This window comes from Fundulus heteroclitus, chromosome 3 (genome assembly GCF_011125445.2).
Source record: "Fundulus heteroclitus isolate FHET01 chromosome 3, MU-UCD_Fhet_4.1, whole genome shotgun sequence".
Taxonomy (NCBI): domain Eukaryota; kingdom Metazoa; phylum Chordata; class Actinopteri; order Cyprinodontiformes; family Fundulidae; genus Fundulus; species Fundulus heteroclitus.
In genome coordinates, this window is record NC_046363.1 from 32,579,183 (window position 1) to 32,606,600 (window position 27,418).

Sequence of the window (27,418 nt, forward strand, 5' to 3'; positions counted from 1 at the left end):
CACTAAAACCAACAGGAAGGATATTATGTTTTTAGCCATAAAGCTGTCACTGTGAAGACAATAACAGTTTGGATTTATTCTCTTTGTGAAATGAATTTCTCTTTAAATATGCATGAAAATTATGTAACCCAATCGCACTTTATTAGGAGCGGATGATTCATACAAATGAGTAAAACAAAGTTATTTCCACTGGCAAACATGAAAAACAACTTCAAAACCGTCTAGAATTTTGAATACAACATATTAATACCAATCATATGAAAAATAAATCAAACAAGCATGGTGAATCAGTAAGTGAGGAAATTCTCTTGTGAAACTCAGACAAACGAAACATATAAAAAGACGGTAAAATGTCCAAACATTATCCCATAACAGAAATAAACGTCAATGTAAAAGATCAAAAATATTTCTGATAAGATCAAAAGACAATATCATGTACAACACAATCAAATATATAAGAATATAATTACAAGATTTGAAGGGAAATAAATAAAACAAGTTTTAAACAGGTCGAAAAAGAGAGACAAAGCGCAAAAAAAAAAACCATTAAAACTTGACAGATAAATAAATCAGTTATAAAGGATAAAGAACTGAGGAAAAGCAATCTCTTGAAGGAAGGAAAAGACAAAAATAAACATAAAATAAAAAGTAGAAAGTATAATCCAATCAAATGAAAGAATCTATTATTAATTACGGTATATAATAATAATAATAATAATAATAATAATAATAATAATAATAATAATAATAATAATAATAATAATAAATAGTCTGGCTGAAAAGATACTTTAGTTAATTTGCACTTTGCCCTTTGATTTCCGGAAAGGCTTTTCCAAAGAGAACAAGAAATGACTCAACTTAAGAAATACATAAGAAACAAATAAAAGCGTGTGCTTCTGTTCCAAGGCTAATCAGTGGATTTTTCACCAAATGATTTTGTCAGTGCGCTGACTGGGTTGTGTTTCTGAACAGCATCCAGGGACAGATGTTGAGTACGATCAGAACTCACAGCATCAATAAAGCAGGACCGCGTGCTGACAGCGCGCCGTTATCTCCCAGACACACGTGGACTCAAACATTCAGATTTCTGGGCATATCACAAGGACCGGTTGACTGATCCTTAAATATCTCAAACTGTGACCCCGGCTACTCACAGCTGGATTTTCCTCCCCAGAGCTATGCAGACACAAAGGTGAACGTAAAGGCCTGAGAAAAGGTGAATGAGTGGTTTAGTGTGATTAGAGGAAAACGTGACTGAACATTTATAATCAGCGGCTCAGAGCCACTCACTTTCTAATTTTGTCTTAAGAATGTTTTAACCTTTACAGACATAGCAAGGCATTTCGGGGGCAAAAAGGTTTATTAATGGTTGGCTAAACGTTACATGAAAAGGTGTCATATCTGCACGGTTAATTGGAATCCAAAGCTTGAATTTACCTCCTAGTAATACATTGCGTCTGGTTAAAAAAATATATTTGTCCCTCTTTGGTGCATAAGATATAACGTCTGACTCATTTGAATACCCTCAGGATTTCGATTAAATATGAGAATTAGAGAATATAAAATCTGAAAGATACATAGTAAAATAGTTGGAGATGCAGCTGTCAGAGATATTTGCCCTGTGGGTGCGTGTTTGCATGCAATCTGTAGGCACGCAAACGTCCCAGTAAATATTAACGCTGAAAGATTAGCAAAGTCTGAGGATAACATATCTCTCGAGCTGCAGGATGTTTGACTTCTCAGCTCCTCTGCGAAGCTCAAATAGTTGTTTCCAGTCTTGGTTTAGTCCTCCACACCTTCATGCGTACCGTTTGCAGAGTTACCATGACCCGTCTCAGACCGTTTGTCTAACCCTGTCCACCTTTTTATGCTCTCATCAAGTCTGTGTTGCCTTGAAGGCGCCTGGTAATGCTACAGGAAGCCGTTTGTGTCCAGGTGTTCAGCAGAGGGTGTATATCTGCTCACCAACACAATCACAATTAGCTTTTTACTCAATTTGCCACTTTGGAGCCATGTTCTCATGTTTTTCCTATTCTGAAGAGTTGCTAACGGGCAACAGGAAGTCAACGATTAACAATAATAAAATTTAATTAGGACACCCTAATTAATGTAAAAAAAAAAAAGAAAGGCAGCATATACATTTAAAAGAATAGCAAACGCAGACATGGATGGAGCTTGAAGATGTTTGTTGGAAGAAGCGGAGAGCCTTGATTTTATTGAACATTTTAAAGAATATTCAGTTACATCTGCAGACAAAAAAAGGCTCCGGCAATTTTGTTGAAAACAATTCATTCTTAACTCTTGAATTTTCTGTTATTTCTTTTCATTTATTCTCCAATGATCTTCAAAGTATCTTTCTGTTTTTTTTTTTTAAAGTGGTCTTTTGTGACATGTCTTCAGGTTTTCTGAATGTTCCCGAGATTTGCTTCACACCTTGGATGCTTTCCCCCCCGCATTTCTAGTCCAGCACCTGATCCGAAACATTTCTCTTGTTTGTAAAGCAACTTAATTAGAAATTGTCTTGTGAGCCTTTCAGGCATAAAAACATTCAAATTCAAGAGATAGACCAGTATTGTTACAACAGATAAAAGACTACATAGAAAGTGGGTAAATAAAAATTATAGCTTTAGACATTCTGTCACTTAGCAGCTTAGAACAAACTCCCAATCTTTACCCGTTTGGCTTAATCACAAAAAATAACAAAGATAACTCAGAAAATAGAATTTAGGCGCAAACAAGGTTAATTTAAACATTTAAATTGTCTAAGAACTTGGTATTCAGCAGCCGGTCTACAGAAGGATCAAGCTTCTGAGTCAAATCAACAATATCAGGTCAAATTCTTCTTCTCCGTCCTCTGCATCATCCAAACATTCATCTGCTTCTCGTTTCTACTGCTCCCTTTTCAGCAGTCACTTTCCAGGAGGTTCATGGTGTATTTAAAACAATGAACCCAGCTTGCTAAAAGCCTTTGACCCCCACTGGTCCTCAGACTGTTAATATTTTAAATCGGCCACTTTTAACTGGCTCTATTTCCAGCTCTTTTAAACATGATGTCATTGAACCAATAATAGAGGCACTCGGCTCAGAACCATCACAGCCAAAACCATTTATCTGAGAAATGTTGGAACTGGGAAAGGTAGTTGCTGGGTAATTTATTTTTATTCTGTATTCAGTGAACGTGCTCCGTATATAGTGACCTTTTGATTAGCACAGACTGTGGAGAACTCAGCTTACCTCCACATTCAACACTGTTGACCACCTCGAGGTTGCCTGATGTTGTAGGGATCTGTGGCTATTTAAAGTTGTTTATATTTTTACATCAGTGTCCCTATCAGTGGAGTCCCGCAGGGTTCTGTTTCACACCCGGTTCCTGCTTTCAATGCTCCCCCTCGGAGAGATGATAAACAAATCCAACGTCTACTGCCGCATTTACATAAATTACATCCAGTTGTATTGCTTCTTTTCCGACTCAGAGTTACATTAATAATGTATATATTTTTTACATTTGACACTTCTTTTTGTGCCAAATCTAACATGATGTTTTAAGCAAACACTGCACAATTTGCAGTGATGTCTAAGCACAAGGAATGGATATAAGATGGGTAAAAGTCAGTGAAAGACAGCCAATAGAAAGCATGAAGAGCTGTTGATAAAAGCCAATAAATCGGGCTCCTGGTCAGAACTTGTAAAGATTGGAGTTGGCTTGAAACATTTACAGATGTTTACTGAGACAGCAAATGTATTTTCCCCAAATGTCCTGTATTTTTTTAAGGAGGAAGGGAAGAACGAAACTACGTTATCAACAAATCTCTAAAATACAGAATATTTATTAGACAGGCTGTGAATCCCAAGCCATTCTAACGTACCAAAATTGTTTAAGCAACATGAAATCAATGTTTCTGGCAGACAGCAGGTTCCAAGTTGTACCCGAGTACTGCTTGTGCAGCTGGAAGATTTTCTACTGCAGCCTGACATCTGATAATTACCTCTGCAAGAAGACGATTTGTCATCTTACAGGACAGAGGACAGGAGGTGTGCAGCAGGGGGACTCAGCCTCCGTCCAGACAGAAGCTATGAAAGCGGTCAGAAGTCAAAGGAATCCTTCAGGCTGCGTATTTAAAGCATCAGGCCTACCTATGACAATTAAACCTAACACTTCAGTTTAACCCTCAATAGGAGTGTTTCTTTAGTTGCAGGTAGCAAGCTGCTGGTGTGCATTAGTTCACATGAGGTACATAAACATCTCAGCTCTCCATCCTGGCTCCAGCTGATCGAGCTTCTTGGTTGGTGAACCGCGCCCTCTGCTGGTGAGAGAAGGAACTGCAGGGTTGAAATTGGGTGAAGGTGGACGTGGTTCTCAAACTTTTTACAAGACATGCTAGCTATGTAAGTAAATCAGTTTCTTTTATATCGTCATACAGATATGTTTGAAGCAACAGTGATTTATGACTTATACTTGCTTGGTATGGATTTGGATGCGGTGTTATCCACTGGCAATGCATGGTTGGGGGAAAATGATGTGGTTTGATTGCACAATAGTTAACATTTTCAAAATACAACATAGAAAAGTTACCAGAAAACATTTTGTAGACAAACATATGTAAATCAGCACTTGACCCTTTTTTCCTGGACCTAGGACATTAACATTTGAGATCACAATGTTCACCTCCTGTCTTATATATCCCACTCCCTAACAGGTGCAATGATGAAAAGGTGATTGTAATAGTGGTCATAATGTTATGCCTAATATGATGGATTGCTGATATTATTTTTGCCTTATTTCAGAGCATTTCATTTTGCAAATTTGACTGGAAGAGGGTGAATTGGGTTTGGTGTGATTCTCAGAGCAGATCCATGTTTGGGTTTCTGGCACAAGCCGCCACCAGGAGTTGAATTTGGTTCACTGACATCTACGTCAGGTTCTTCTGGAGGTTCTCCAAACGTTCTCCAATCTACTTCTCATTTGAGAAATATCTGATAAAGAATAAAACTTTTTCCTTTAACATGTATTATCCTTGCATGCTATTAGCTCTACATTAGTATTATTATTATTTTGTAATTAAATAACAGACATCAGAACTCCTTTTGACTATTACTAAAGGCATCTTAAATACCACTTTTATCACACTTTGAAAACCATTGATTTAGCCCAGCCTGGACTAACAGATTGTACACTACAGATTTATTGAATAGCCATGACACTGAATCAGTTCATACTTAATAATAGGAAAAATACAACATTAAGGAGCAAACTAGAGCAACAGGCCCTCCTCCAACAGACTGACTCTACTCTGAAGAGGATTTTTGGAAGCTTGAAGTTCGAAAGTTCTCAAAATGATTTGATAAAAAAATGCCTTTAAAGGTTTTTATTTCCATTGGGACTACCTTAGATTTAAATGTAAAAAAAAAAACAAAAAAAAAACATTATTTAGATCAGACAGGCTATTTCTTCAAAAGACAGGGCACACTTTTCATTAGTAGTTATAAGTTACATTGTAATAGGCTGTTTTTTTGGTTTTTTTTATTTCAAAGCAAAATGACTGACTAGACGAAGGCACCATTCATGCTAGAATCATCTGCTGTTTGCGAATAGTCAATGTGAAAAATGCAGCCTTTTTGGACAATAATACACTGAAATCTGCAAATTTGAGTCATTTCTAGTGTGTTTTACTGATAAGAAGATCCATGTCTGGTTGCTACATGGTTGGACAGGAGCGTATCACTCATCTGAGAGTCATCCTGCAAAATAAGGAATCATTAAACCAACAAACTTACAGAGTAGTTTATCATCTCTTTTTTTGTTTTGTTTTTTTTTTTTCTGCTGATGAAGCTGTATCACTGTGACATCCTATTATTTTCAGGCAGGGAGAAGCTTTGACAAGTGTGGTTAGGCTTACAGTGAGGAATTTATTTGCCTTAGCCGCATTCCTCCCTCATTTAAACAAAGCGCAGAAATAGACACCATCATTTTGTCAAATGGATGTAACTTCTTGGCATGCAGGGACTGACAGCCAGGATGAGAACATTATCATGGTGCAGTCCCACCCTGCGGAGCATCTGGTATTAGAAAAGCTACTTTGCCACATTTTTAATGACGCTGAAGCTCGGCGCTGCTCTCTTGCTGTTGCTTATTGTTCTCTCATTATGCTGCTGGAAGCTTAACGGGTCCCCAGATTTCTTGGATTTCTGTTCTCTAAAAATGTGGGGAAACGGTTTCATTTAGTTTCAGATGAACTAATGAGAAACACAATACTGATCCATAAGGGAAAAGGAAATAAATTATTAGCTCCCTGTTCTGCGTGTTATACAACAGGGAAATAAAACACTTACATATAAAATAAATAGGGATAACTTGCCTCCTACTGGCTATTGTCCCTTGAAATAACTTCAGTGAGGCGCTTCTTTGTAGCCATCTAACACTCTCTGACATCGGTTTAAGGCCCCAGCGTTACAGCTGTAGGATGTTTGGGTGAGACTGTTGCATGTACAGGTAGTTTCTATTTACCTCACCTTCATCGAAGCCTGCACTAACCTGAACTATCCATTTCTTATTTGTCAGCGAGTCACTGGTGGATTCACTGTTAAGTCAGTGTCATGTTTCAGGGTCCAATTCTCCTTCAGCTTTAAAGGGGACACATCACCTTTTTTTAATGTCTTTTAAGACAAGACAAGAAATTCCTTTATTGTCCCACAATGGGGAAATTTGTGCGTGACAGTGGCAAAGACACAGAGTTACACACAGTTTATGGTAACGAAAACAACAAGCTAATATGGAGTTAGTTCTACAGCAGCAGGATGGGCTTTATTAGCAAAATTAAAGTAAAACTAAATACCAGAGTAAATAATGTTTAATTATTGCTAATATGGCATACTCAGGTAAAAAAAAAAAAAGATTAAAGATTCAAGTTAGCAGTGGAAGAACAGTGGCTGGTTCTATTTACAGAACAATATGTATGGTAGTACAGCAGCGTTTCAAAGTAGCTAAGGTGTGTGCTAGTGTACCTTAGCATCTGAGAGACTGTAAACGATTCATGGTCAGATCAGAAGCCATGCAACCCATAGTGTGTTTGTAAACGGTTATTGAGTTTGGTGTGAGCAGCAGAGATTATAAAGTCAAGTTTATTTGTATAGCACATTTCAGCAGCAAGGCGGTTCAAAGTGCTTCACATCATGAAAACATCAAAACATCAAACACATCGAAACAGTCACTGGTTGTGAGACCAGTAACAAACGTTAAATTGTATCAGGTGAAAACATCACTACATAACAAATATGTTGGTCGGTGTTCCTGTTATTATGGGCCGAAAGCAACTCTAAACAGGTGAGTTTTCAGTCTGGATTTAAAGAAACAACACGCTGCCCATTGGCACCAGGTAGCCCCCCCGAGGACCGCATGTGGCGCCCTGGAGCCTGTTCTAAAAATAGCACAACCATCTTAAATGATATTTTATTCTGTTGCTCTTCCTTTGTAATCTCACTTGCGTTTAAATATAGATTGAAAGATTACAATATCTAAAAAAAAAAAAAAAGCATAAAAATGTGTTTATTTTACATAAAGTTAAGATGAGCTCTGACTGTTCTAGTTCAAAGGTCAGTACTAGCTCTCAGTTTCAAAAAGGTCGGTGACCCCTGATTTAAAGGAACTCACTGTTTCGGCTGATTAGCAGTTTTCTGGAAGTTTGTTCCAGATTTGTGGAGCATAGGAACTAAATGCCGCTTCTCCATGTTTGGTTCTGGGTATGCAGAGTAGACCAGAACCAGAAGATCTGAGTGGTCTGGAGGGTTGATACAGCAACAACAGGTCTTTAATGTATTTTGGTGCTAAGCCGTTTAGTGATTTGTAAACTACCAAAAGTATTTTAAAGTCTATTCTCTGAGCTACAGGGAGCCAGTGTAAGGACTTTAGAACTGGGGCGATGTGCTCTACTTTCTTAGTCTTAGTGAGGACGCAGGCAGCAACGTTCTGGATTAGCTGCAGCTGTCTGATTGAATTTTTTTTTTTTCGGTAGACCTGTAAAGACACATTTGCAGTAATCAATGCGAACAAAGATAAACGCATAAAGTCTAACAGCAGCTGGGAGGAACGACCTGCAGAAGCGCTCCTCAGAGCATCTGGGATGCAGCAGTCTGACACTGAAGGAGCTCTCTAGCTCTGCAACAGCTCCATGCGTGGAGTAGGAGACACTGTCCATGTCCATCAATGCTGGGATTTTTTCTTACAGTCCTTTTGTCTGCCACCACCTGCACTGGGTCCAGGGGACATCCCAGGACAGAGCTGGTCCTCCTAATTAGTTTATCCAGGTTTATCCAGCCACTTCCTCTCAGCTACGCATGAGCGGCTCCTCCAACGGACCACACCATAGAAGATGACAGATGCCACCAGAGAGTCAAAGAAGGTCTTCAGGAGCGACCCTTACACCTCAGCCTGTTTCAAGTTTAAATCAGTGATTTGTCTAAAGTTTTGGTCTGAATTTCTCGGCATTGTTGCCCCACAGCTCTTCTTTTGCCCCTGTTCTGAGGTGCGTCTGAAAAAAATCTCCTTTTGGTGCGGTCTGTTTAAACGCAACTGAGGCACTTCACACCCCGGTACCCCTCCAGGTCACAGAGAGTTCCTCTCCGCCCCGTTCGGCCATTTTTGTGGTGTGCTGGGGGACGAATTGTGCAGATTAATACACCCAACAATTGAAAATTTTCACTTACCCACCTGTACCTTCAGTGTCCTTGAGCTTGAACTATAAAATTGCTTAGAAAAATATGAAAATGGAGGATTTGCAAACTTGGAAGTCCATGACCTTGTTTAGCAGCTCTACAGCAAATACTGTGACGTTACTGTTCAAAAAACATAACAGAATAGAGAAAACTGAACCACTTGAAAAACATGACCAAAACAGAATATTAAGATATTTTTGCAGCACCTGGTGAGACTAAATGTAGATTTTCTGCCCTCCTAGTGAATCCAAGTACATAAGATAATGTATTTATGGGCTAAAAATGTGGATTTTTCAGGCTACTTCTGATATTTTTGCTTCTGTGCTTTTAGTGTCTCTGCTCTGTCTTCTCTAACCCCCAGTCGGTCGAGGCAGATGACCGTTCACAGTGAGCCTAGTTCTGCTGGAGGTTTTCCTTTCCACTGTCACTTCATGCATGCTCAGTATGAGGGATTGCTGCAACGCCATGAACAATGCAGACGACTCTCCCTGTGGCTCTACGCTCTTTCAGGAGGAGTGAATGCTGCTTTTTAACACCTGATGCAAACTGCTGAGATTCCTTAGATAGGAAACTTTTTAACCAATCTGTTTGGATGATTTGATTGAACCTCTGTTTTGAGTTGACGCAATATAAATATATTTGACTTGAATTTAATTGAATTGAATATGTGGTAAAATTCATGGTGTTTTCTATGATGTTGAGGTGATCAAATGTCTACTGCAGCGAACATCCCCAAACCACGAAACTCCCAGTTCTGTTTAACTGTTGGTATGAAGCACTTTCAGTGGGATGCTGCATTGCTAAACAAATCGTATAATTATGTTTGGGGTGTTTTGTATTTTCTATAAGTGTTTTATTTTGTCTGTATATTATGTATGCCCTCTAAGCCGGTATTCTTGGTTTTATAATGACAAGGAATCGTGATTCTTGACATTCTGGTGTCAAATTTAAATTTAAACCCACCTGTCCAAAGAACATTATTCAAGAAGGCCTGGGACCTTCAAGTAAAAAGGATCCACAAAAAAGTGACATATTCCCTTTTCCACACCAAAGTTTTAGATGCATCAGTGATGAACTGACTGTGGAAATGTGCAGCCCTATGGCAACTCCAAGGTCAGGCCTGAATTTCCTTATCAGTATGCTATTCAGCTCTGCAGAGATCTGGTAATGAACCATTCATTTGATTCAGATGTGTTGGAAAAGGAATGCATCTAAAAGCTGCAGGATGGGAGCTCCAGAGGACAGAAGCTGGACACCCCAGTCCGTGGCTCTCGTAGGCACGTATCTACACTCGTAGTATGCTAGACGACATGCTGTGAGAACTGCTGATGATGTGAAAACTATTGTACATGTCAGAGAAATGATGAGCAATTATTTATTCTCATTTTTAACAATTACATGTGTGCATATTAAAGCATGCACGCTGTGGAGCAGAAATGCCTTTTTAAAAAAAAGGCTTTTTAGAAAGCAAGATGGTGAAAATGATTCATCCATTCATGATACAATAAAAATCAGGTATATGGGTATATTTTTAAAAAGCCTGCAATTATATAAGTATTGGGTTTTCAAATTAAACTGCTCTCATGGATGCAATTCAAAAGGTGGGTCTGAGCCAATTCCACAGAGTTCATTTAATACTGTTAGATCGCCTGGAAAACTGGGTCGGCCATTCTGGTACTGGACTGGTTTAAATCCTATTTACAGGACAGGGAATTTATTTTGAGTTAATAGGTAACTTTACATCAGAGATGACAAAAAACACATGTGGGGTTCCCCAAGGGTCCATCCTGGGTCTCTTCCTATTCAATATCTACATGTTCCCTCTAGCTCAGATCATAAAAAACAAGAAAGTAGGGCACGTCACCCCAATTCTAAAGTCCTTCCACTGGCTCCCAGTAGCAAAGAGAATAGACTTTAAATTGCATATGTTAGTAAATAAATCACTAAATGGCTTAGCACATAAATACAGACATACTCACAGACTTGTTGAGTATCAACCCTCCAGATCACTCAGGGTTGGGATTAAATAAACCTGTGTTGCCTGTGATGTGCCGTTAAGCGGGTTTAGAGTCTGAGTAGTACTTTTTTAAAGTTTAGACAGTACTGCTCATTCAGTCTGTAATTGATCTCACGTAATATTCATATTGAGTATATATTTCATATCGTTCTGAAAATAAGTTGGTGCCGTTTTTTTCCTCCACTGTTTTTCCGAAGTTAACTTGAATATTTCATCTTTTTTACCAGAGTATGCCATATTATCAGTAATATTTATTGCAATATTTACTCTGGTGTTTGTTACTTTTAATTTTGGCATTTCTGATAAAGCGCATCCTCTGCTGCTTTAGAACTAACTTTAGATTAGCTTGTTTTTCCACTACTACAAACTGTAACTCTGCGTCTTTGCCGCTGTCACTCCCAAATTTCCCCCATAGTGGGGCAATGAAGCAATTCGTCTTTCCATCTTTTATGATCTTTTTGCGGCCAAACGAACTGCAACTCTCGAAAATACGCTTCTAAACATAAATGGGATTTTTTTTAAATCAGCACATATGTTTCCAGCTAGTTTGACTGGTTAATAGTCTGTGCTCAGGTTTGCCATATGGAAAATTACGTGTGATCTAAACTCATGTGCTGACAAGTGCAACATAATCAGCGTCAGGAGAAAGAAGGATGTGGATCAATGCTAGTTTTTATGCATGGGTGCACTCCAATCAGAGGGGAAAAAGTGAAACCCCCTGCAGCTGCACTGAGGGTTTAACTAAGGTGAACGTGAGCAGGATTCCTACTTATTCTAGCTTCTTTTCATATTCTCCCTGACAGTCACCATTAAATATTGCAGTGTGGAAGTGGATCAGCATGGTAACTAAGGGTATTGTTAACGCGTGCTGATCAGTGAACATGAGCTCCTGTGGCAAAAATTACATTAAACAAAAAATTACATTAAACAAATATGTTCATAGTAGCGAGTTGTGAAGTAAAACAATAATTGGAAGCAGATAAAAATTATTTTTCTGTCCATAATCAGAACCGCTTTCAACTCCATTACAGTAATGTAGATCCGAGGAGATCAAAAAGGCTCTTTAGTCTTTAGTTTTCCTGAAGAATACTGTCAGCTTTAGTGTGTTTTGAATCAGTAGAGTCAACAAGAGGTTTTAAAACCTGAAAAAAAAACAATGTAGATAAAAGGGATTTAGTAGATGGTGTGTTTCAGTGAGATATGATGTTTTTTGTTAATTCTAGCTGTTCTGAAAATTCCCATCTGATTTAAATCTTTAAAACTAAAGAGTATACATAGGAAAACACTGTGATGGCAAAGTAAAGCGTTAAGTTTAAAAAAAAAAAGTAAAAAGTTAGCATAAAAAAGGTACAAATATTCTTGACCACCTGGATTTTCTGTTTTTTAATAGCTGCGTTTACATTTATCAGCCCAAAACTAGAACATGTTTGTATATTTGAAAACCACAGTGTTCAAGACAAGAGCAGACAAACGTGATCCACCATGATTGTAAACTTCAGCGGGAGATTTTTGCACATGGATTCAAAATTATTTCAATGTGAGTCAAACTTAGAACAGGTAAAAAAAAAAAAAAAACTAACTCAAGAGTTCACTGATAAATGAAATATGTAAAATTATGCTCTAAAACATCTGCACTTGTTAGTCATAAATGAAATATGTTAAAAAAATAATAATTCTCGCAAATTGGTATCTCGTTATCAGAGCAAAAACTAATTTGATTTTAACTGTCGGACCAAAACAAATTAAACCTCATGCAGAGTTTCAATGTGACTATAAATCTGTGACCGATTGCATTCGTTAACACGGCATTTTATAGTTTAATACCGATTCTAGCTTGGTATCAGATTTCTGGGAAAATTGATTGAGCTTGATTGAAAAATAAATAAAAGTTCTTGCAGGGAGGGTTTATGTGTGGGGGTGGATGAAAATAAAAGGGCTTTATTCAACAAGTGACAAAACTAAAAAGATCCCACAGGGAAACGTTTAAGACTTTTTGGCCAAATAGACCAGACGTTATATTTCTGCTCTTGTGATAAACGTTCATGCAAAGTCTGCACCATAATTAAGCTTTCCTCTTCAGGTCGTGTAATTCATAGGAGTATAAACCCGGGTCATCCTCTATCCATGTTGCATACATCCTATACATTTATTTGATTTGGTGATTTTTGAAGCATCTTTGCTTCTTCAACTTAAGTCACTAATACAGTGTCATAAATTACCATTTCAAGATATTTGGTGACATTAATTAGTACTTTCATTCCCAAACGATACAATAGGTGTAAAACAAACATGTCACAAAGGCAATTAAAGTAAAGCAAAGCATTTTATTGCAAGTATTAGTCAAAGATACACTTCAAACTGAAGCAAAGCAACACTAAAAAGGCCAACAAACTATATGAGGGTTACAAAAGAAAAGACATTTAAAACTCAAAGGAATAGAGCTGTTGGTACAACAGAGCCTTTGCAAAAAATACTGAGACAGGGATCGGCTTTTATTTTTCTGACATGTTTGCTGGTGCCTCACTCAGAAGTATCAGAGCCCAGGATCTTTAGTTTGCTACAATGAAGACAAAAATAAAAAATATATTCAAGCAATCAAGAGTACACAAAGTGTTTTTCAACCCTTGGCCACTGTTACTCATTCGTCTCTCATCAAACCATTAAGTGTGTACAAGCTAAAACGGCATCGGGAGCCTAATCTCATTTGCAATATTTGGTTCGAAAATCTGCTGGAATGCAAAATGCAAAAAACGAGAAAGAAAAACCATCGGTGAAACGTGGGGCTGAGGGAGTAAACACTCTAGTAAACATTTATTAGACCAAAATTCATTTGGTTTAAAAAGGAGAAAAAGGGCCTATTTGCTTTGGAACATGTTTGACGAAACTTGGAAAGGTCCATGTCTCTGATCCTCCTTTGGGCTCAGGGACAACAAATTAAATAAAAAAGGGGAAATAAAGTAGCTCATCTCAACACAATTAATCCTTGGTTTATAGTCCAGGCACAGTTGTCTGTGATCCAGTAGGCTGGGCGAACCGGGTGGTTCTTATAAGGCCAAGGTCAAACTGTATCTGAAAAAGCTGTTCTTTGGGTTTGCCATTAGTGATGAGACAATAGTGGGACAAGAACAATCAGAATGTGTATTAAATTAAATTATTATTGTCCTGAAGCAGAGAACGCTGCTGAGAAGGATTTCCAAATGCCATTTGACCCAGACTAGGCTTCTGTTCAGACATTAGCAAGATTTAAAAAGCGTACACTTCGGCGCACTAAAAAAAAAAAAAAAAAAAGAAAAAACGACATGTTAGAGATTTCTGCGTGAAGTGAGCGGAGACGAGGACGCCGGTCCGGACGTCAGGACAGATCAAGTACGCAGGCTAGTTTACTCGATAGGCTGCCGGGGGAAAGGCTTTGCAGATTTCTGATAACTCTGTTTAAGGCTGAGGCATGTCTACTGCTGTGGAATGAGACCTGTTCCAGCTGCAAAACGTCCTGGCACCGGAAATGAGACCGTTTTAGGAGGAAAGAAGCTAAGCCTACTTGGAAGAAGAAGAAAAAAAAAAAAAAAAAAAAAAAAAAAAAACTCCAAGAATTTGCCTTTCAGATATTTCCCCCGACTTGTCCCGTACTGGCTAACGTACCAATTAGCAGCTTGGGATGAAACACAAAAAAAAAAGAAAAAAAAAAAAAAAGTCAGCTTTTTGACACTCTGGTCAGTGTGGTTCAGAAATGGTTCCCTTCGTCAGAAATCAGCTACGTGTGGGGGAGGGGAATCGCCATCTCAGGTGGTTAAAAAAAAAAAAAAAAAAAACTAAGTCGTAGCGGAGGCTGGGGGAAAAACCAGAAAAGGAGCGAGCCCGATGCGCGGTTGTAACAAGGCAAATCTTTCCTCAACCTCAAACCCCCTGACATACTGTTGTGCTTGCTTGTCTAAGAGAATAAGGCATCAACATTTAGAGGGAGGGGCTTAAAGAAAAAAAAGGGCATTTTCCTCTTAGCTCCGCCCCCCCACCACACTGCAGAAAAAACGATGCGGAGACTCCAGCCGCTTCAACGCGCCCTCAATAAATATACCATAAAATATCCCGCATATATATTTCATATATGTATATATATATATATATATATATAGAAAGAACACATTTAAATAGAACAACAAAAGTCGGCTCAAGAACAATCTTTTAAAATCAGATAAGTGTTAAGACAAAACTGAATATCTTGTTACTCTTTTCTTTTTCTTTTTTTTTTACAGTTATAGCTATTCTGACTCTAAAATTAGTTACCGTATAAGAATAATCGCAATCAGGCATTACTCAAGCATTATATGTCGTAATAAAAGCCATTTGCAGTTTTCTTTCACGTAGTATAACATATGCAGCATACCAAGGTAAATGAGGTGCAGTGTTTTTGAGATTTCTTGTAATAGAAAGATTTGAACCCACCCCCCCGTCCCCAGAAACGAACTACAGAGACGGTCCTCAGTTCTCAGAACGACGCGGCGGCGGCTTCAGACGCGGAGAGGGCCGGGGGCACGGCTGTCCCCTCCATCAGAGACGAGACACGCAGGCAGGGTTGATGAAGAATCGCCACGGGCTGCTGCTGCTGCTAGGCATCAAGTGTAAAATCTCAATACTGACACTCAACCTGCCATTTTACTCCATATACACTGTTCGTTAAAAAGGACACTTGACTATTTTTCCCGCTTCTTCAAGCACATTCAGGTCTTATTCGTGTTGCTTTTTTTTTTCTCTCCCTCTCCCAGTCGGCGAGAGGCCCTTTGAGATGTTATTTGTCAGTGCAAAAATTAGTACAAAAACCTTTGCTCCAACATGTCACGCCCGACAAAACGACGGTTCGACGCCCCGCGTAGCCGTGGCCGCTGACAGACGGACTCAACCGAGCCAAACAGAAGCCCAGAGGCGCTCTCTCAATAACCCGGCCGCACCGTTTGGATCTTCTCCTCGCTTTTAGTAGCCCGGAAGGAGAACTGGAGGAACGGGGACTAAAACCTCTTGGCCATATTTCTGAGGGAGAGTGGCAGTCTCTAAAGTGCTGTTGCTACGTTCACCGCTCGGGATCAGACGCCATCGTGCCGTCAAAGCATAAAAAAAAAAAAACGATCCAGGCCTCCACCCATGCTGGATCAGGCAAACCGAACCCAGAAGCACGTCCCTTTGACCCAGCGGTCACAGAGGCCTGCGCTCCACCACAAAAATCTACTTGGCATTTTATTCTCCTAACTCTGCACGGACGCACCGTCTCCAGACAACCAATGCTTGTTTGGACTGCGTTAAAGTGGCCACGGCTGAGGAGGTTTTAGTTTAGTTTTACGTTTTACACATAACAGCACCATCGAGAGGAAAGGCACTTTCAGTGGACTTCTCACTCCTTTGCTACCTTCCAGAAACAAGCGGAGCAACCAAAAACAGAGATTTATCCATGACTTTAAGAAAGAAAGAAAGGTTGAATGTAGCTTCTTCTACAACAGCAAAAAAGGTAGAGATCCATGATCATTTAATGTCTACTCTTTAATCTGCGCACTATCAAATCACATTTTAAAAATGAAAAGTCAACTTCTTAAAAAATAAAAAATCCAATTGAGTATTTACTTCTGCAAACCTGAAGTGTTCCTGTTTATGTTTTTTTAACTAGCTAATACTTGCAACCAGCAGCTGATGGCATTAAAAATGTAAGACAGACAAACACATCCGCTGTGTAAACATGTGTTCAACTGGCCTCAACGTCCTTTTCAGACAACCCTCCTTCTGCCGTGTCCATTTGTTAAAACCTCCAACATAAACCTGCCGCGTAAAACCATCTCTGATTATTTAAAAAAAAAAAAAAAAACACTTCCAAAAACACACTCATTGGATACCTTCTGAAAGCCCACTAAATTGTCCTTCGGTTTCATCCGTTCACATGCCATGAATGTAGTCCCCCGGCACAGGGGGAGAACCTTTTTTTCTTTTTTTTAGGTGTTTAAATGAAATTACAGGCTTTGTCACAATGATTCACCAGGAGGCCGGCGCTCTGGATGTGTGCGCTCACGTAAAGGGCTCGACACCGGTTTGTGGAGCAGGGGCTGCGACGCGACGCAAATCCCTCCAGGATTTAGCTCAAAGGAACCGAGAACTACCACCCAAATCGTCAAGTTACTCTTTGATCACAAGGATTTGAAAAAAAAAAAAACCTTCAAAAAAAAAACAGCTTTCCCATTTCGCTCGCGCCACATTCACACACGTCAAGAGCAAAACACCAACTACCGAGACGACGGTGTTCAGAGCATGCCAACATCACCTCAATTAAGCTTCCAGCTGTGAGAACAAAAATTAGGAGAAGCATTAAGCATCTTGCAAGCTTTTTTCTTCTTTTCTATTTTTTCTTTTCTTGCTTTTTTAAATCCAAACATCAAAGAAAGCGGGCGGCTGAAGTCCACATCCCCACCGATAACAGTCCAAACACGTCACTAGGTCCAACAAGCCCACTGTTCATACACGTACGAAACGTCTATCAAACACCGACACAGCAACGAGTCAACAGTCAGCTGCAAATAATCAAGCTTGGTTACAGCTTTTCAACCTTTTACTCATGATACATTAATTACTAAGATTAATAATAATAATTAGACTACATCTTTTCTGTTAGCAAAAATAAGTGGTGTGCATTACATAACTTAAAATGTACAAATATATTTCATAATCTAGGCTTTTTTTTTCTTCTTTTTTTAAAAAAAAAAAGGTACTAGTGAAATAATAAAGGCTCAAACACCCCCCCCCCCCCAAAAAAAAAAAAAAAATGGCTGCCACAGTGGAGGCAGGATCCTACATTATACCTCGCTGCTCAGAAGGAAAGTCTGCCGTTGTACCGTTCACGTTTTTACCCCCACCCCTCTTAAAGAAACTAAAAAACAAATAATCTATGCTAATCTAACCCAAAATAGTTTGTTAATCTACTCTTCGCACCGACCATATAATCAAAAGCACCGTTTCCTGTCCTTCCGTTCTGAGGTTTTCTTTTGTCTCAAACCCTAAGCTGCTTATTTAGAGTCTCACGCACAGAGGCTCAGATTCAAACTCTTAGAGTAGCACCATGCCTGTGTTCGGTTTAGAAACACACGCTTCTTTTAGTGCAGATAACTTGTTTTTTTTTATTTCTTTTTTTTTTTTTTTTAAAGAAAAACAACATTTCCTGAACAAGCTTCAGGCCTTCACCAGAGGAGGAGAAATGTGGGGGTCCGTACTGTAGCTAAACACATCAGAGGAATTGTGCCTTTAAAGCACAGAGGCGTACGGCTGGAATCAGAGTTTCACCTCTGAAGGATTTAAACTGAGGGGGGGGGGGGGTCCCCGGCTTTGAATGCGGTCTGCGACAGAGACGTTCTTTGCACCAATAAGGCACATTCGATGCGTGAAAAAGTCTTCGGTCACCTAATAGCTGTACCTCGTCGGCGAAACGCTGGTCACCCACATAACTCCTCCGCTCTGGCTCTGAGGCCACTTCCTGTTCAGGGCCAGTTAAACGGGCAGGAATTACACGCCAGCTGAGGTCTTCTGGATTCATCTGCAGCAAAACGTTTTCCTGAAAGGCTTTTTGTTCACCGACAAGTCTAACCCCATGCCCAGAAATCCGGTCCATTATTCTAAAAAAAACAAAACAAAAAAAAAAACCCACTGTAGCAGCTGGATTCATGTCTTTTGAGTATTAAGTAAAAAAAAAAAAAAAGATAGCTCTGAAGCAAAGCCAACAGCTACCACGGCCATACAGGCACAAAAAAAACAGGAATAAATATCTCGATCTATACTTGATTTAAATGAGATGTGTAGAAAGTCAGATGGTTGTTTGGGAATAAGAACAGGCATCAGGTGAAAGTTTCCGCTTTTTTTTTTTCTTTTTGAATATGCATTATGATCGCTATAACTGATTGAAATAAGATTCTTACAGCTTCTGACAACTAAACCGTTCTGCCAGGCACTTGAATACTTCGTCTTTATGGCCTTTATGCTCCGCCCCGCTGCCGCCTGTTAAAAAGGGAGCTTTGAAACAAAGTCGCGATCGGGAGTTTTAAAAAGTCAACCACCGTACTCTCGAGGTAAAGGGGTGCATAAACTCCCTCGGCTCAAGTAGAAACGCGATCATCGAAACCGCAGACGCACCATTTTCGCCCCGACCGCACTGCTCCTTTAACTCAAAAGTGGCAATAAAACGAGTGCCTTGGAACTTTTCGTCCAAATACGTCATTCGAATCCCCTAAAAATCCTCTTCCCTTCATTCAACTGATTATTGCACTAAAAGGAAACCATTGTCACAATCTCAAAATTATCCACCATCTCGAACAGGGAGGAAAATGCATGATAAAGCACTGAGGAAAATGAATGCATGATTGCTAAGAGTACAAAAAAAAAAAAAAAAACTTTACACAATAAAAAGGACAAAACAAGAGTTTTCCGCATCATGCAGATGAAATGACTGGATTAAAAACAGTGTTATACTTAAAGATAATCCATATATGGCTGCAATTCATTTGTTTCTCTTCCAATAAACAGCCAATAAAAACTGCCCTGGTTCAAACCTGACGACTGACCGTTACAATAAATCAAAAAAAAAATCATCCAAAAACGTTGCAAGACAACTTCTCATTGTGACTTTTAGAGGGCACTTATACCTCGTCGCCAACAGATGGCAGTGTGCTCAAACAAACATTTGTCTTCATAAAAGTAACACTAGGGAGAAGTGAAAGTAGGAAAAGTGGCAATGTGAGGGACCCGTGGTCCGTAGAAATACACTCCCAATAATCCAAAAAAAAAAACGCCTCTCCAAACCTCGGGGGGAGTATCGACAAACTACAGTAAAACTGAAAGAATGTAAAAGTGCTGCTGCTCAAACTGACTTGAGGTACTAGAAATGGTGCAAGAGGAGACCAGTAAAGAAGGTCTGTGCCAAAGGAGGGGAAAAGTAAAAAGAAACAAAATAAAAAAAAAAAAAAAAAACACCCACAAGGTCACAAACGATAGGAGGGGCACTGAAAAGGGTGGGAATAAACTAGTTGGCTGGTTTAATATTGCATAATAGTGCTGAGTTTCTGTCTTGTTTGTCTTTTAAAGCAGCGTTTGCATCCTTTAGTCCAGTGTAGGGGTGCCTCCTCCTCCTCCTCCTCCTCCTCCTCCTCCCCTGCCTCCTCCTCCCCTGCCTCCTCCTCCCTGCTCTCCTCTGCACAGTGTCAGGTCCGCATTGACTCGGCATGTGGGTGTAGGGTGGGCATGCACCTATGAGGACTCCTCCACTGGCGAGCCAGGCGTGCGCGGTTGTTTTTGTGTCTGTGTGATAAAGGTGATCATGGTTTTGGGGGGTGGGGGGGGGATGTTTTTGCTCAGGCGAAGTACATGGTCCTCAGGGTGTCGTGGTGAATCTGAACAGCTTTGGCCAGCGCCTGGGGGTCGCGGCCGTTGCTCTGACCCGACACGTGGCTGCCCTCGGCACTGCGGAGAGAAGGCCGGCAAAACATTGACTTTACGTCAGCTACATTATAGTCAAATCACATAAAAAACAGAAATACAAGTACACCTCAATAAATGTGAATATTTTTCTTTCACGTCATTCAATGCGGGTTGAATTTTGGGCTTTAATTACCTTTACTGCATAAATAATCAGAAATAAACGACTGAAATCCTCCTCACCTGTCATGCTCTTTGTCCACCAAGTGGTAGCGGGCGCGGAAGGCCACCAGGTGGGCGTAGTAGGCGGGCGCGGGGATGGAGACTGACCGGGTACAGCGCACGTAGGTGTGGCACAACTGGTAGGTGAGCAGCTGGAACTCGTCAGCAGTGAAACAATTGTCATCCCACAGCACATGGTAGTGGGAGGGCCGGCTGGTGCCCTGAGGGGGGGGGGACAATTTAACGGTGGAGCTGTAAAAATGACTGGCTTTTAAACCGGCTGCCAGCAATCAGCCTCGATGGACATCACCAAAATACAAATAAAATACAAATTAAAAAAAGAAAAGAAATGGAAAAGCTTTCTGGTCATTTTGTTGGTTAAAAACATGCTAATTAGATAAAGACATCGCTTAAGGATGCATTTTAGACTGAAAGACAGAAATCTGCATTGTGCACCTCTGCAGAAGGCAAAGCATTTGTTCCGATTTTTAAAGACTTAGACAACTTTATTTGTCATTTTGTATGCACAGAGTGCGTACAGAACGAAATTTTGTTGCATACAGCTTGTAAAATTGCAGTAAAAATCTAAATTACAGCATCAGGTGCAGCAGTGATTTAAAAGTGAACAGTAGACAATGCAGGAGAAGTCACAGTGTACAGGTGAGTATTATTAAAAACCATTTGTATGTGCAGAATTGATTGTGCAAAGGCATTTGTGCAAGAATACAGCTTGTAATTTACCATAGATTTAAAATACAGTATAAGGTGCAGCACTGATTTAAAAGTAAAACAATTGAAATGTAAACAATGCAGGAGAAAGTCACAATGTTAAATAAGTATTAAAATCTACTTATTTAAATAAGTAGATTAAAATAAGTAATATTATTAAAATTATCAAAATGTATTAATTAAATTGTATAAAAATATATTTAATCATTAAAATATATTATTAAAATAAGTATTAAAATCTAATTGATAAGAGCTAAATATTGTGACTTTTTAATGAAACTATATATAGATTTAAGCCAGAAATGAAGCTCCAAGCTTTTCAAATCAGTTGCTTAGAGGAGTTGTCCAGAACAGGATAATTAAGCAATTTTATCAAGAGCAATATCAAACCTCTCAGACTGCTGAAAATGCTCACGCGGCGACATTTGGACACAAGTTTTATGAAAGACAACGACCTGAACTTACTCAGAATATATGTGAAAGCTCTGCAAAGACACAGGTCAGCAAGAGGGATGCTAAAAAATTAAATAAAATGGCCGAGCGCACCAACCTGGATTCCAGCGTGACTGCAGAGGTAAAAATCAAACTCGTAGGGATGCGTGATGTCGGTATCCACCGTGGTACCAGCGGGAATGTTTCCACTGCGTCCAACCTAGCGAAGCAAGTTATTCTCAGTTAGTCCTTATTAGGGCTTCTTTCAGTAATAGAAACAAAAAAAACAACAGAATATAAAAAGGCACTCTGTGTACTGATGTATCACAAATGGAAAAAGTTAAAAACAGTTCACGGAGCATCAAAAGGCAGACATCAAAAAACAACCAATTAAAATCCCGGTGCCCTAGAGAGCCTAATGCTCTGTATGAGAGCGTCTGTGGAGAAAATAAGGTTGTTACAGGCTTGGTCTTAGCCAGGAGGCCTTGAGTACCACTCTAGAGCTATTGGGGGAGGGCCCTAATGCTTTAATCGAACACAATTAGGGCAGCAGGGTTAACAACCCAGTCGCTGAGAAAAAAAAAAAAGGCAAATACAGAAGCCCATTTTCAGTACTTACCCTCACTATCCTGATCAACAGCATAAACTGCAGAATGACTTAATGGTTGGAAAGAATCATGAACCAGCCTGGTTGAGGTTTGTGTCCAGCTTGACTCAAACCACAACACATGTAGCTGCTCTCCTATTTCTGTCCTGCAGGAATTGTCTTTACTAAATTCAAACCTTTACAGGGTTCCTACAGCATAAGGCAAGTTAAATTCAAGACTTTTTAAGACTTTTTAATGCCACTTTAAATAAAAAGTTAAGACCAACTTCACGATAAACAAGATAAACCTGGTTGCGACAACTTCACCCAAATGATTATTTTAACATAAACCATTACTTTCTGGCTCAGTAGACATGTTAAAGATTTTGAAAAACATTCCATATAGGAAGAAAGCTAAAAAAAAAACACACACAAATTACAGATATATTTTTAACAATTACTGAACTGAATTCACAAACTTTGTTTTGTTCCCTACTAAAATAAACTATAAATCAGTGCCAACTCTTTTTCACAGCTATGGTCCGGCCGCAACAGTTTTTATTGGTTCCTCTATCGGGACGGAACCAATAATGGTTAAATTGAGCCGTTCGGTAAATTTAAAAAAAATATATAATTTTGTCAATTATTTTACTGTTTGGTGAGGATTACAAAAATAAAATCCTATTTATGACCTGGTAACAATTTTAAGACCTAAGAAAGACTGATTTAAGACATTTTAATGGTAATTAAGGCCTAAGTTTTATATTACAGAATTCAATGCCTTTTAAGACTTTTTAAGGATCCGCAGGAACCCTGCTTTAAAGCGTAAGATGTCCAGAGCACCAAAAACACGATGCCTCTTACTTAAAATGACAGCGTACCGCATTCAACGGGGAAGAGCTCCCCCCACTCACGTTGTTTTAATAAGTTGGGACTTACTCTCTCATTGCGGTCGGCACAGAAGAGGCGAGTGTGGTGGCGTTTTTGCACAACAATGTAGGTGATGCCGGGCTGGTACTCTTTCTCCAGGCTGATGCATGCCTCGCGGATGGCCAGCAGCTCATAGTACAGCACCTGATAAATAAAAGAGTGATCCTTCTTAAACGGAAAAAATTACACATCTCTGCTTTTCTTTTCCGGGGGACTACTATGAAAAACCTTTCAAACCATGTTACCTAATTTATCTTTAACATGCATTAAATGCTTTTCCTGCTGATGACAGAAACAACACTGTGGGTCTAATGGAGAAAACAAGCCAACAATAAACTAATCCCAACCCTGCGGCAGCTGCAAGTCTGATCAGTAAAAGCTAGACTAGCAGCTGCTGCCACACAGGGAGACAGGGACGCGATCAGTTTTGCACATTTAAAAAATGCAAAGGTCTGAAAAATAAGCCACAGTTGCAATAATCTGAACATCTTCAGTATTAGGAAGTTCACCTATTTTTTTTTTTTTTTTTTTTTTTTTTTTGTACATCCAGCTTCCAAAGGCATCTCACAGCCTTGTTAGGCTACAAGGATGAGCGGGTAAAAAAAACCCATTTAATCTGTGCCATGAGTTTTTGAATCTGAAATTCTCTCATTTGGAAAGTTTATAATGTTGGGCATCCCTGAGAAATCTTCCACATAATTACCGGTTATATCCACAATTAAGAACATTGTATAAAAGAGAAATATTTTTACTTAACAGCACAAGTTCTAGTAGAAAAAAAAAAACAGATAAGATTACCATCATGTCCCACTGACCAAATATTTCTTGAAGGCGACCCATTATGCTTCCTTTTAAACGTTTAGGATACCACTATGGGCTGTACAAATCATGTTCATTATAATTTTTTTTACACAAAATCATTCTTAAATAATTAGATTTTACCTCCACAGTTTCACCTATTTTGAGCTCCTTTCAGAATGAACCGTTTCTAGGGATCTGCCACTTTTATGCTAATAAGCCCCGGAAAACAAAACTTGCCAAATCCGGTCGGGAGAAGGGCGAAAACATGGTTTCCACCAACAAAAGCCTTCAGAGCCGTTCTCTGATGTTCTTTTAATGAAACAATATTAGGTAGATTGGACAACACAGAAGAAATAGCAGCATCAATGTTAACGCTTGCTTCCTCGATGCGAGCCGCCATTGCTGTCTGAATCAAAACAGTCTCACGTCACGGTCGCTTCTCCACTGCTTCACATCTATGAAACTCCAGCCCTGCGTCCTGATTGGCTGGACAATAAAATTGGTTGGAGAAATTACTCTCTATGGAAGATGTCCCAGATGGATGTGAGTGAAGCTAGGCGGAGCGATATCAATCTGGCTAGGGTCAGGTTAGTAGCTGGCCACCCCAACTCATGTTTACACTTGCACTTTAATCACGTAAAAATTATAGCAATAGTGGCACAACAGTACGTCTTTGACCCTGAGTCAGACCCAGAAGCTGAAGAAGTGGAGCCTCCTGCACAACCAGCAAAGCAGCAGCAACACTTTCTGAGTGCCAAGTAGTCCATTCCTACAGGGCTGCCTTAGAGAGCGTCCCACAGCTACGTTGAAAGACACATTTCTGCAGAGTTAAACTATCCTGGTATATATTCTCAACAAAAGTGTTGGTTTGTGTAAAATACATCTAGGAGGAATTTTAGTTGTTTTAGATCAGAAGAATCTCAGATAAAAAAACTTGACGCTAAAAGTGCTAGCTTCCCTATGGGATTTTCAATGCAAATTAGCCTCATGCTAACCGTTAGTTGTCTGTGTCTTTTCTTGTAGTTAAGTGTTAACCTGGCCAGTCAGATTGATAATGTGTAACCCTCCAAGTTCATCGAAACCATCTGGCAAAAGGAGGGACCTTCAGCAGAACTCTCCAAGCTGATTGGGTGAAATGAAACCTAGCGCCTGCCTACCAAAGGTTGGTTTTAGCCAATCACGGTATCAGATTAAAAACGTAAGCAGCAGACGTCATGAGAAACCACAAGAAGGTAAACTAGTCAAGGCACTTCTTACTGTTCTTCTTTCAAAGATGAAATTGTGGATTCTTACAAAACAGATGTGATAGCAGCACCTATGTGTACGTATCTATCATGTTTATTTTGGTTCGGCTGTGGGCTCGGCAGCACTTGCTTTCGTCGCATCGGTATGTCCCGCCTTAAACCACAATACTGCAACGTGATTGGCCCGAACCGTTTTTGGTTCGGTCACAGACGGTTGAAGCTGGATTGGTACAAGATGGATTCTCGCGAGAATTCAGCTTGCAGGCAAGATTAGTTAAGTGCAAGGCAATTGTAATAGGCACATTTTTCAGCATGAATTAATGTCAAGTTGCATCTGTGATTCCAACAATTATAACTTCAACGTAAGATGTGATATGATAGTCTTGTTATATTTTTGTTTGTTCCAGTTCTACTTCACTTGGGTTACTAAGTTAAGGAGCAGTGCCCGCTGATTGTGACGTAATAATCAGGAGGTTTTCCTCACACCAACCAAACATTTAGATATAGCCAAAAACAGCTGGATGTTTTGGAGGTTTTTAGCTCCTGGACTGTTTCTAGAAGCAGTAGATACCCAAATGGAAGTATAAAAATATGCATAATAGGTCACCTTTAATAAACAATCTGTTGTGTTGCATTTTATTATCCTTCCTTAGCAAGATAAAAAGGCGTACAGCTCAAATAAACAAGTTGTCAGAGGGTGCACACCTGTCTGAACTGGCCCTCTGACACCCCATCCCTGTAGAAAATGATCCTGGTTGGCTTGTAGCGGGTCGACTTGTAGAACTGGATGAGCAGCTCCCGCACCATGGAGGCCAGGTCCTGGATGACCTCCTGTCTGGGCCTCTGGACGCGCACAGTGGCACAGTACCTGCTGGGGTGGGCGTCCATGCTGCCAACCACCTGAGACACAAATATCGAGTAAGGATGATAAATCACAGCAGGGACAAAAGATTAAAACGTGCAATTAGATTTGAAACCAACCGCTGCAATTGAAGGCTTCTTCCCATCTCCGGCCGGCGGATGTGTAACATCTGCCCCCAAGAAGATGACTGGCTGCTGAAACACTGATGGTCTGAGGATCAAAAATAAAAAAGACGACAGTTACTAAGAGCGTTCAGTCAAAGCTAATGAAGGGCCAGATTAATCAGCAATATTTTAAACAAAGAGTGAGGGAAAAAAGGGTAATAACCAACCGTTGGTGAGGCACCAGGATGTTGTTTATGCCTCCCAGCTTCACATTGATCTTCAGGCAGAGGTTGGAGAGGGTCTGAGGCGACGTCTTTACTACATTCTTCACCTGAACGCACTGGGTTGCCATGCCCAAAAGGGTGTCTCCCACGCGCTTCACCTCAGCTTTGGACAAATTAGCAAAAAAGAAATAATAAAAATTAAAACTAAACATTAAAATGGTATATCATGTAAAAAATCCGTTGCAAAAACTATTTAACTTTATCCCCTTTTTACTGTTATACATTACAACAAAGTTAAATTTTTTTGGTATTTCATGAAAGAGCAACAACGTCGTGCATCATTGAAGCAGAAGAGAAAACCGTCGCTGTGTGTGTTCAGCCCAGCGGAGTTAAAACTTTGTACGATTTTGCTGTAATTAGAGTTGTCGTCTATTCTTTTGGCCAACGTCTCTGCCAGCATCGACAGACTGAAAAGAGTTTCCCCATTTCTCCTTGCAATTCAGTTAGACTGGATGGAGGGGGCTCTTAACACAAAATTTCATGACATGCCACAGACCTGAATCAAGGTCTGGACTTTGATTAGGCCATTCCAGCAATATTGAAACTAGGGATGCAGGATATATGAGCTTTGCCAAGTGCGTCTTTGGCCATGGGACCGTGGTAGAGATGCAACATATAATTGTGGGGTGTTGAGCTGAAGCAGAGAAGCAATGTCAGCTGTGTGGTCAATTGTTTTTTTTTAGCAAAAAACGGTTTCGGAAGTATATACAATATCGGTAAAAAACAGTTATCAGTAGGGCTGGGCGATAAATCGATTTAATCGATTAATTCGAATTTACAATTCTTTAAGATTTCATTTTTGGGAAATCTGGATTTTATTTTGCCAATACACTCATTGGGTTTCCATGAAGAGAACAGCATGTGATGCTGGATATATGTTTAGGCAAAATTATTGTCAAAATATTGTTAAGTGGAAACTTTTTTTACCATAATACAACGTACTTCAAACTAAGTTAAAAAAAAAAAAGTAAATAAGTAAATGAAGTTCACAAGTGCAGTGAAGCCTGTTCTTAGCTCAAAGTGTAATACCACTAGCAGTAAATGTTTTGTTATATTTTCATTGTTTATA

General features: G+C 39.5%; 1 protein-coding gene across 2 annotated transcripts in view; it reads right to left on the reverse strand.

Moving 5' to 3' along the window:
• Positions 1-17,878: 17,878 nt before the first annotated feature.
• LOC105934862 (protein argonaute-3) overlaps positions 17,879-27,418 on the reverse strand; it is a 47,302-nt gene continuing 37,762 nt past the window's right edge. For both annotated transcript variants that reach the window (XM_036135244.1, XM_036135243.1), the window contains exons 13-19: positions 26,293-26,452; positions 26,081-26,171; positions 25,805-25,999; positions 23,064-23,198; positions 21,657-21,758; positions 20,399-20,598; positions 17,879-20,200 (exon numbers count right to left, since the gene is read on the reverse strand). In XM_036135244.1, the coding sequence (XP_035991137.1) occupies positions 20,092-20,200; positions 20,399-20,598; positions 21,657-21,758; positions 23,064-23,198; positions 25,805-25,999; positions 26,081-26,171; positions 26,293-26,452 (992 nt within the window). In that variant the 3' untranslated portion in view covers positions 17,879-20,091. The remainder of the gene's footprint in view (positions 20,201-20,398; positions 20,599-21,656; positions 21,759-23,063; positions 23,199-25,804; positions 26,000-26,080; positions 26,172-26,292; positions 26,453-27,418) is intronic.